Source organism: Pieris napi, chromosome 11 (genome assembly GCF_905475465.1).
Source record: "Pieris napi chromosome 11, ilPieNapi1.2, whole genome shotgun sequence".
NCBI lineage: Eukaryota > Metazoa > Arthropoda > Insecta > Lepidoptera > Pieridae > Pieris > Pieris napi.
Window position 1 is genome coordinate 5,605,118 of NC_062244.1, and position 12,429 is coordinate 5,617,546.

Below are 12,429 nucleotides of genomic sequence, written 5' to 3' on the forward strand. Positions count from 1 at the left end.
AATGACTAAACCAATGTCTTACAAATAAGTTGTAAAACGATATCATGTATTGAGTTACATGACTCGAGATATGAGATTGATAGATGTGAGAGTTTTAACGATACCTATAAGCTGTGCCTACGAATCACTACGTCATAACCAGAAATGTTATACCGGCTAACGCTCGAACCCAATAACCTATCTCAATCCATAATCCACCATCTGAGATAGTAACCTTAATCCAAATGTAGTAACAAGTGTGCCAATAACCAATCGACGGATTGTAATAGCCATCTGTCGATACAAGCTATCCATGGGAGGTCGTATCGGTGTCTGTGGATAGACCTTTGTATGAAAATGACAGTTGAACAAAGCTCTATGTCAACAGTTAATTATTTTAACAGATTTTAACTTACACCAGTTTTTTTAAATAATAAAAAAAAACTGTTTGTATTGTTTTAAACATACACGTGTATATTTTAATGTTATTTATACGGCTTTGATTACTTTATTTGGTTTATATTGATTATCAAATATGAGTGAAAACTCGGTAAAATGGAACGAAAAAGAGCATTTTATCCGTCGCCAAAAATGGATTGTCTTCGTAGGGTTTGGTTATTGGGATGCAGATAGGAGATTGATCGACTGTCACGGTCTGACTTCAGATTGTTTTCAATCTGAGATTGTGGATTAATTATTGGGTTCGATCGTAAGGAAATACAGAACTTCTCTAGCTTACATTTCAGGCCGGCCAGTCAGTGGTTAGACTAGTCGAGGATACATACAGCCCTTAGGTTGAAGAAACAGTTTTTTAAGTAGCAGGAGGCAAACGGGCAGGAGATGATGTTAAGTGATACCGCTGCCCATGGGCACTGACATTGCCAGAAGGCTCGCAGGTGCGTAGCCGGTACAGTACACCATCCTTACTCCACAGAGTCAATCAAAAAATTCATACCCGCCAAAACTTTTGAACAATATTGTCATAATTAAATGCTTTTTAATCGCACTTAAAATTAACATGGACAACGTTTAGTGGATTCTAATTACGAAAAACAAACAAACTATTTTGAATCCAAATAGAATGAAACAATAGGTTTATTTAAACACTTATAGCAATTTGTGAAACAATTGTCTAAAAATGTATTAGTTTTCACAAACTCCACTGATTTTAAAAGCTTTATGAAAGCTTTTTGAACATGTTAATTGAAAACGTGGGCTTTTGCATAGCATGGTCTATGTAGCAATCAAAAGATTATAGAGGTACGAACAATATATCTCTAGCTATCGTGTAAAATGAATACACACACATATAATGATACTCGTCTGTTTCAGTTTTAAAAACAGACCCGAGAGGAGTTTTGCAACTAACCAATAATTACTTACCCTTGTTGTTCTTATACCGTGATTTTTTTTTTATAGAACGGGGCCAAAAGGCAGACGTCTCATCTCAAAATAAGTGATCCCAATGCCACTAGGTTCACGATTGCGTTGCTGATCTTTTTAGAATCGGAACATTAATTTCTTGGCCGATCTTAAATCCATTTGGTCCCAAATAATTCGGGCACATTTTGGAGAGTGTTATTGCGCGGAAGAAAGTAAATTAATGAGTTGCGATTCCGTGTGAATAATACTCCTTCGAACACCTATTTGACTATAAAGTAATGAATGTCTGTCTCATGTATTGCGTGGGCGTCGTAACATATTAAACAGATACGAGCGTACAACTTTCAATATATCAGTTGTCAATATAGCAGCAAATCATCTGAGTAATGGTTGTATAATATTCCTATCAATATGGTATTTCCGATCAAAGATATTGTTCATAAAATGCTTGCTTATACTCCAAACATTTGCTCGAAAACATAATTGAAGTGAATGAATGCTACAAATTTGTATTGATTTGTAAGGTTTTACTGTTTCCATTCATTTTAATAATATAATTTATTTGTATTTCTAATATTCAAATATTGTTATATACATGCCTACTATACATAAATATACCCGATACGAATTTGATATGCAATTGAAATATAGTTGTAACTTAGCCGATATTTGCACGTTTCGTTTATATTTTTATGATTACTAAATTCAAAATTTTGTAACCCCCATTTCTAAAATAAAATGAGTTTATGACCTTCACGTCAGAATCAAGCATCATATGTTATTGCTAAAAACCATCTCAACCATGAAGTATCACTGAAGTATTTCCGAACCAATTCGACTTAGGGTCTTTCAAGAAAAGAGCGTACCAATTCTTAAAAGGCCGGCAACGCACTCGCAAGCCCTCTGGCATTGAGAGTGTCTATGGGCGGCGGTATCACTTAACATCAGGTGTGCCTCCTGCCCGTTTGCCCCCCGTTCTATAAAAAAAAAACATGTTAGCTTTCTTTCGAAAACAAAATCAGTCCATTCGTTTAGTAGCCACGGTGCCATACGTGAAACTTATAAGTTACTACTAAGGAGGGGTTATGCGTAAACGTTTAAAAACAACTTTTCTTAATATAATTCTATTTCCTCAATCAAGATTTATTAAGACCACTTAATTACAGTATATACGAGAGCGTAAACATCTCGTGGTACAAATAAATACGAACTTCTTACTTGAGCCTTAAATGAGTTGATGTGCTGAAACGTCTATATGCCTCGCTATCATGCATGCCGCATGGGGCAGATATATTTCTGTGTCTGTATCACTGATAATTTTGAGTGAATCAACTGGTTTGCTACCCTTATAGGGTACCCTTATATAATCTCCTACTCAACGACTACATTTCTAACGTACAATTTAATGACAACGATGCTTTAAGGTAATAATTATACATTCTTGAACAATTGTGTAAAACCAAAAATATTTTCCATTACGTAGAGAGAACATAACTGCCCATTTGCCCGCATAGTCGGTTATGTGGCCTTCAAAATGTTTACTTTACGCGGGGTGAGAGTGAGTCATGTGGATGGGATGATCACGGCTCATGGAGCACGTTTCGTTTGATCTCCCGTTCGCTAAACACTATTTATGGCAGACTAAGGGCACCCGCTTATGGATGTCAATACTCTGTTAATGTCATGATTACTATTGCTGTTTGTCGTGATTGTGTAGGGAAAGTGTGCGTACAACTGTCATGTAGGCTGTGAGGTACTTGATACATATTTAAGTATTCATTTAATCTCTCCTTGATTTGCTAACATACTCGAAATAGTTAAAAATGTTTAGACTTTGTTTATCAATAATTGTTTGCATTGTTCTGTTCTGTGACATAAATATCACTTAAATATTTCTTCCTACGCATAAAATGTTACACAAAAATGAAAGTTGTATTATACATAAATAAATAAAAGCAAAAAAATAACAGTGTTGTCTTAGTGGCTTCAACGTGCGACTCTCATACCCGAGGTTGTAGGTTCGATCCCCGGCTGTGCACCAATGGATTTTCTTGCTATGTGCGCATTTAACATTCGCTCGAACGTTGAAGGAAAACATCGTGAGGAAACCGACATGTCTTCTCAAAAAGTCGACGGCGTGTGTCAGGCACTAGAGGCTGATCATCTACGTGCGTATTAGATTTAAAAATGATCATGAAACAGATTCAGAAATCTAAGGCCCAGACCTAAAGAGGTTACAGTGCCACTGATTTATTTTATGATACATAAATATTATTCCACTTCCGGTAATTGAGACAAATAAATGTATGCCTAATGTTGTCACATTTTATTTATTTGTTTTGTTAACTTTGCCTTTTCCTTGTTTCAGATTCACTGCGATATATCAAGAAATGCCAGCGCAATATGTCCTTGAAAGTGGTTACCGAGAACAGAATGCCTGCCAAGAATGTAATCTCCAAATGGCTCAAAGTAAAACAAGGAAAACATAAACACACACCATGGCGCTAGAGAGCGAATAACCATTGGGAAAATATGAATGCGACCGATCCGGAAATACTGGTGGCAAATGGCCAACTCTACAATTTGCACAAAGGACCCAAATACACATTGGAGCCAGTAGGCGCCGCTTATAACATTGTCCTTGAACTGAATGCGTCCTATGAAAACAGCTCACTGTATAACATCAGTGATGAAACAAAAGAACCGTGGGGTGAATACGTAACCCTCCTACAGGATCGAGCAGTTCTAGTTATCTTCCTCCTTCTGTTCTCCTTGACAACTGTATTTGGCAACATGCTAGTCATATTAGCCGTGATACGAGAACGATACTTGCATACATCAACGAACTACTTCGTGACATCCCTGGCTGTAGCTGACTGTTTAGTAGGACTCGTCGTAATGCCCTTTTCTGCCCTTTATGAGGTTCTAGAACATACGTGGTTCTTTGGCATGGATTGGTGTGATGTATGGCGTTCACTGGACGTATTATTTAGTACAGCCTCCATACTAAATTTATGTGTTATTTCGTTGGACCGGTATTGGGCTATCACGGACCCTATTACATATCCGATGCGAATGAGCGGACGGAAAGCGGCATTTCTTATAGCAGCAGTTTGGGTTTGTTCCGGAGCAATATCCTTTCCTGCGATCGCATGGTGGCGTGCCGTCCGCTTAGAGGAAGTTCCGGACTATAAATGCCCTTTTACGGAAAACTTAGAGTACATAATATTTTCATCGACTATATCCTTTTATTTGCCACTGTTTGTGATGGTGTTTACATATTACCGTATCTATCGTGCCGCGACAATACAGACGCGATCGTTGAAGATCGGCACAAAGCAAGTGATGCGTCCTAGTGGGGAGTTAGAATTGACTTTACGGATACACAGGGGTGGTACTATGAGACAGCGAAGTGAGGTGTGTCATGGTGTATGTACTCCTGAAGAGCCTGACCAGGAGCCTCTAACTGCGTTGCAGAACAATGGTTTGTCACGGTCATCGACCCGGCTTACCAATGTGACGCATAACAAACATTTGCCCAAAAACTTTTCGCTCTCCCGTAAACTAGCAAAGTTTGCGAAGGAGAAGAAAGCTGCTAAGACGTTAGGTATCGTTATGGGAGTGTTTATAGTGTGTTGGTTACCTTTTTTTGTGGTGAACTTGCTCTCGGGAATTTGCTCTTCATGCATTGCACATGAGGAGATTGTGAATGTTGTGGTCACGTGGTTAGGCTGGGTCAACTCTTCAATGAACCCGGTCATTTATGCGTGTTGGAGCAGAGATTTTAGAAGGTGAGTGCACATACAAATTATTTTATTATTAAATTTGCTGATATAAAAGTACTCAAAAAGCTACTTATAGAAATTGTAGTTCAGTAATTTTAATTACCAGAAATATTATATACAATAACTACAATCCAATCTGAATTCTGTTTATTATGACTATTTGCGTGATACTGATTGTCATTTGTTTTTTTTTAAATACGTTATTCCTAATCTATATATATAAAAATGAAACCCGTTTTCCGTTGTCACGACATAACATGAAAACGGCTTGACCGATTTGTCTGATTTTTTAAAATAATATTCCTTGAAGTACGAGGATGGTTCTTACGGAGAGAAAAATAAAAAAAAATTTAGTGAAAAAGTCTAAAAACAATACTTTTCTATATTCCCATACAAAATATTCGTAATAATACTTAAAAGTCAATTTGAACTTTAATACCATATCTTAAGTTCAAATGTTAGTGGAGGGGTTCCGGGAAGGTTAATTTTTATTTTTTGACATAATGTATTTGTTGTCTTATAAACTTTCTTTTTTTTATTTTACTAGCTAGACCGGTGTCCCGAATAGCAGAATAAGTATTTAAAAAAAAATAAAGAATCGACTGTTAGGCGGTACGATGTTCGCCAGGCCAGCTAGTATACATTATTATTTACTCGTGTATCGAATAATTTATGCAATCAAAGCAAACGTCACGTAGTAAGGAATTACTTTCGGGAATAGCCCTTCAAAGCAAAACTATCCTTGAAATAACATATCCTAAAGCAATATACTCTCTGAAAGTAAATACGGTTATAAATACGGAAACGAGAATTCGCAGGATACTGATTTTAAAGGTCCTAAAGGGATAATAGAAGTTTTTACACTGCGACCTGTCCTGGGGCTTGAGACAAGAAATTTGTTTGAGAATGACATTGGCTGACACTTTGTCACGTGACCATTTCAAATTCGTTTAGTGTAAGTGGGTCACGCTAGTCGGGAAGTGATTTTGTCTCAAGTTAGATAATAATGAAATATATTTTTTTGCAATCTATGAGAACAGTTTTTAAATCATTGACCATATATTTAAAAATAATAATAACGCGCTACTTTTAAAACTATTATACCTATTAATTGCAGAAAAATTTTTGTGTAGACTTAGAAGTATCATTAACTCGGTATTTCACGATAACATTAAAACCAAAATTTGTGACCCAACTTACCAACAACCCTAACCTTGGTTAACTAGTGAATAAGTGTTAGTGCACATGAGTGGCAAATGCTAAGAAAAATAGACACAATAATGAGTTTTTGTTCACATTTTTATAGATTATACTTTTTATAGTATTTACTATTTTATAGTATTTACTATTTTATAGTATATACGTTTATTTTTACTATCATAACAATCAAATATACAGTTTTGACAATTCTCTTTTTTTTATAGTAAATCAGGTTAGAAATTAGTCCTAAATTAGCCTTAATTATAATGTTTATGAAGGCTCAGTCATGAGAGTAATTTTTATTAGTATGTAACGCCGTTGGCTTTGGACAAACAAAATTTACCTAACGCTGCAAATAGTACTAAAAATTATTAAATATGCAGCATCAAGTAAAGCATCACCATTAATGAAGCGTCAATCTTGAACTAAAAAAAAATCAACTATAAAATTGAAACGGACTTAAATAAAAATAATACCTTGTATAGATTATTTTTAATTTTCAAATTAATATTTTCCTTGAAAACGTTATGAAACACGTCCAAATACTTTCTGAAACCAGACTCTTAAACTAAAATATACACCTGTATATTTATGTTGAAATAGCTCACATGATCACATTTGCATGACAAAAATTCAATTTTAAACTTGTTTTAGGGTGTACAATGGATGCAATAAAATGCACGAACACTCGACTTTATTGGATCCGACCTTGATATATTATGTTTCGTAAAACATAAAATGCATACGTGATACCCAATACTTTGTCTGCATTGAAATAGGAATCAAAATGTTCATAGTATTCTGTGAGGTTTAGATTTTAGTTACAGCAGTGTTGGCCTATTTTTCAACGGTCAATGGAATATTTTTATATGTAACACTTGTATGGTGATGGTATCTTGACAACATACCTTAGACCGGAAAATCAACGCGGTTTGTCATTTAAAAGGCAGATCTGCAAATCTGTCGCCATCTGAAGCCAATACAAATATAGGGTTGCACGACTGTATTTATTATTATTATATGGTTTGGGTGCACCCTAGTGGAAAATGATTTCAACAGTAACGTGTTCAATGTCGAATGTAAGAATATCAATGTTTATTGAACATTAAATAAGTGTATGCCAATGTTATTTGGTTATCGACTTATTATTTAAGTTTAAACTCTAAATAAACATACAGAGCATTAAACCTTTGTAATATAAGTGTAACTGAACAGAACTTTAGTTTGTAATATTTATAATGCCATAAAGAATAATTATTTAGTAAAAAGTTATTATACATATATAATATATAGTTACATGAAGTTGATATATTGTTAAATTTAGCTTTAGTGAGATGAATGAATGCACAAATTTGAATACAGAAACGTGCAATTAGTGTTACTTCTTTTCCATGTGTTTGACTATCGATTGAAAGTCGCAGGTGGTATAACGGTTTCCGATGAATAGAGAACTCAATCACCCCGCCAAAATCCCTAGTATCTCTACTCTCAGTGAATCGCTACAAATCCCCGTCAAGTATTGCAAAAAGCCGAACGGAAACGTGGAAATTTATTCAATATTCATATATCTATAAGTTGTTACTTGTTGTTGTGACTCTCATTCCTGAGGTTGTAGGTCCGATCACTGTCTGTGCACCAATGGACTATATCTCTATGTGTGCATTTTATGGCCTATTAGATTGACAAATGATCATGAAATACATACAGAAATCTGAGGCCCAGACCTAAGAATATTTATTATATAACTGCATATAGATATTCGATTCTTGTCCTTAGATTGTATCTGGCTATTTAATAATTGTGATTAGTTTATAGATAAATAGGCTATTTGTGCCGGTTTTCACATGATGCTTGATTCTTACCAGCCCTGTGATTCTGTAACTCACTTCACGAACTCACACAGCGGTTTTGGCATCGGCGGTCGCTCTCAAATCAGTCGTGAAGCAGTCATTTTATGATTTGGCATTCTGAAAAGGTGGGAGCTTGTACTTTATTGTTTATCACAATGCTAAATCATAAAATGACTGCTTCACGACTGATTTGAGAGCGACCGCCGATGCGAAAACCGCTGTGTGAGTTCGTGAAGTGAGTTACAGAATCACAGGGCAGGCCTAATTTTAAACATTAAAGACAAATGTATTTCTGTAATAAATAAATAAATAAATTGGTACAGATGAACGACTGTCCTCAGGGCACGCTTAAAGATCTGAGCCAATACTAATTTTCCAAGCTACTTATAATATGTTAAAGAAAGTTTGTATGTGGACTAAGAATTCTGCACATCTCTTGGTTTGATTACCAATCTATCGATATAATATACGATACTATAATTAATACATTTAATTTCAATAAAGAAGTAAAATCTTTTGACTTGTAATATAAATTATTTAAACTAATAAACAGTTACAGTCTAGCGTAAATACTAATGTTTTTTACTTAATACAAAGTGTATAGTGTTCACTAGTACTTAAGCATTATGATTTCAATTCTTACTACGTATAGTTGCTAGCATAATACTAGCTCAAAAGCCTTGATCATTTTGAGACTATGCCCTGAGTCTAGCACCGTGATGTCACTGGAGGGCGTCGACATTCACGTAGTGAAGAAGCCTCCGATAGGTTTTGACATCTTTAATTACTTCATCAACGCTTACTGTGTTTAACAGCTTAGGATGTCGACGTACCTTCTTGACTTTATGTACCAGAGAAGAAGTAGTAAATGTATTAAAGTATGTATATTAAGTAAGAAACAGAGTTTTCACTACATTTGAATGTTTTTTGAATTGCACACTGCACAGGTTTATTGACTCTGAATACCCTGATAATCTTTACACCTGATGACAAGAAACCAAACCCTATAAATTAGCTTCAGATGCGAGAAATGTTCTCATTCGAAAGAGCCTTTTTCACCGAGTGTGCGATTAGCCTTACAAATCTCGTACGGACGTAGCAAATCCGTCAATTATAAGGACTTATACGATTTATCGCATGACCAATTCTCCCAAAGTCTCGTAAATCATATTATCTTTATGCTACGTAACGGATCTAAATCATTTGATGGAAAAATATATATAATTCGTTTATAGACCCCTATATGATATTAGACATTATTTTCAGTTATTATTTCACTATTCAATTCATTGTGTGTGTAAATGATTACATCAAATTCACTAAACTGGTTTTGGTATTTTCCTGTACTTGAGTGTCATTGTTTACGTAATTTTTCTTTTCATTATTGGTAATGAAATGCGCTACTAAACCTATCACATTCAAACGCTCCATCGTTTCTATATAATACATCTCCATGACATTATCACGCTCTAGACCACAGCAGTAGAACAAAACAGGCCTAGTTCACAGTCGAAATAAAATGAGAAATAGCCTACTTTAATACGATTTTCCTTTTGCCTTAGATCCTTAATTAATTAGATCTTTCAAAGAATTCTTACATCTATGTTTATTCATTATTGAGATTAAAAAATGAGCCATAGCTAAAGTACATTTAAATCTAATGGTCTTGATTAAATCATATCAATAAGACTTACAAACACTGTTTAACTATGCTGTCTACATTAATTTTATGTTAAAAAAGTAATTAATTAGGCTTTTAAAGCGCAGTTAATAACTTTATTCGTCCTTTATCTGTAGAATATGCAAAATGTTGCATGGCAAACTCATATTTGCATTTTAATATATTCATAATTTTACTTTAAACACAAGACGTAATTCAAAACAGCTAACGGGTTTTGCATTTAACAGTGACACACAATTTATTAAATGAGCATTCCCATGAGATGTTTCTGGCGGGATCAAAATGTTTTAGAAAAGTCTCTGAAGCGTGTATGTTTTACTGAATCATTACATTCCTTTTTAGTAAGGCAAACAAAATCAGCAGCCATACTCAGAAACTTCTGATAAGTGTTGTACTGTGCGATCCCACGGTTGCGACATCAACGCTTTTGCTCGAACGAATCTAGTATACAAAACTATTATCACTATCGTTAAGGCCGATTTACATTATCTTAGTGTTTAGCAGAGTGCTTTAGGATAGTACTTTAGTTGAAACATGTAAACGCTACTCGCTTTAGTAAACGCTACGCTAAAGAACTTGCCTTTCAAGTTGTACTAAAGCACTCTCCTAAACACTAAGATAATGTAAATCGGCCTTAACTCGCAACGCACTAAAGCACTAAAGAACTTGCCTTTCAAGTTGTACTAAAGCACTCTCCTAAACACTAAGATAATGTAAATCGGCCTTTATTGTAAGTTACCTAGTAAGGGCGCCTAGAGTCTGTTTGGCACTGAATAACCCGCACAACAGAATATCAGCCAAAGAAGGCCGAGGGGTTTTCCTTGTTGTGGAAATTTGATATCATGTATTCATTATTGTTTAATCTAATATCTTCATTGACAAACAATTTTTTGTTTTGTAATCCTAACAAAAAACATAACGTAAATGTTTACCAAAAAATATAGCAAACCATTCTATTGTGACGAAACCGCATAGATTTCTATTTCGGTCATATTTATGTACCAACTGCTCGCCCTTCCTTTTTTACTGTAACGGATTCCCTTACAATTTGAATAACATTGATAGATTGAGTCGTGAAAACACCATTAACCCCCTTGACCCAGTTAGCCAAATCATGCCATTTAATAATTATCGTAATATTAATGCAGGTTTCAGTCAATAAAAACTTTTGTTACGATGGCTAATCACTTGGAACATTACGTAATTTCCAACTTCTGAATTGGAGTTATTTTTAGGTTGTAATTTTTGTATGCTTCGTTTAATAAAACTTCCTGCACAGGCCATCAGTCATGAAATAAATGGAACCCTTTCTTAGTGGAATTATATAATTACTGGTGTTCTGCAGGCCAGCGTCTTTCTCTTCTTCTATTTGCTATCTTCATCAATGCATTTATTGGCTGATTGTCATCTTTACGCCGTTGACTTCTATTTGTTTAATCGACCTTTCATCAACTTCATCTCGCGATTCAGGCAACGAATGAGAATCTCCTTAATATAGCTCATTGGAGTAAAGGCTTTCTTTGGTCTTCAAATTCCAAGAGCCAGGTTATCATCATCAGGAAGGCGTTACTTTATATCAGGACTTAACTGAGCTCTTATCTCACATATACAGTAATTTACGATCTTCGCCAAATAGTTATGGAATACGCTTCCCGATCCCATATGATTTGCTACATAAACAAAATTTAACCATATGCTATCGATATGATGAATCATGACTTTTGTAATTATAATTATTTTTTTGTTATATATTATTTTTGTTATATTTTGGAACCTAGCATTAATTGTGATTCATTTTTTTTTTGTTTTAGATATTAGTTTTGTAATTGTATAAGTCTAGAATGTTACTTGTAATTTTATTCTGTTATTTTAGTTATCCACTTTTTGGCTTTATCCTTTTCTTTACATGGAATAGATCACTTGTGAGCGATAACATCAGTACTGCCTAATAATGTGTATTAACTGATTGTATGTACCATTATTGCAAGTGTTAATAAACAAATAAATAAAATAGCGGTGCTTTTAAAGTATATAACCTGACAATATTTAAAAAAAAATTTGAATAAATTATAGACATTGTATAAATTTGTTTATGTATTTTGGCGTATAATAAATAAAAGCTCAACTATGCGACTCCTGATAACGTTCAATAAACACTGAATAGGACTCTCATATTCGATATTTCAGCTTATTTCTGTTTACTTAGGCTTATTATGTTGTTTGTTTATTAGTGATCCGGCGTGATAATGATAATTTTGTATTATGAAGGTATAACTTATATTTACAAGGCCTTTTTCATTTGTATTCAGCCATTGAGATTCAATATGTAGATACAATTTTTATATGAATAAGAATGGTAACTCCTAAGACTATGTAACATTTATTAGAGCAGTGGCTTCAACGTGCGACTCTCATCCCTGAGGTCGTAGGTTCGATCACCGGCTGTGCACCAATGGACTTTCTATCTATGTGCACATTTAACATTCGATCAAACGGTGAAAGAAAACGTCGTACAAAGGGAGCCGATCACCTACTTGCCTTTTAGATTGAC

At 34.6% G+C, this 12,429-nt stretch overlaps 1 protein-coding gene across 2 annotated transcripts in view; it reads left to right on the forward strand.

Annotated features, from left to right (window-relative positions):
• The first annotated feature begins 3,734 nt into the window (after positions 1 to 3,734).
• The window catches only part of LOC125054229 (dopamine receptor 2-like), a 38,893-nt gene continuing 30,198 nt past the window's right edge, over positions 3,735 to 12,429 (forward strand). For both annotated transcript variants that reach the window (XR_007117683.1, XM_047655995.1), the window contains exon 1: positions 3,735 to 5,153. Coding sequence is in view for 1 of the 2 variants with exons in the window: in XM_047655995.1 (XP_047511951.1) it covers positions 3,895 to 5,153 (1,259 nt within the window). In the remaining variant the exon portion in view is untranslated. The remainder of the gene's footprint in view (positions 5,154 to 12,429) is intronic.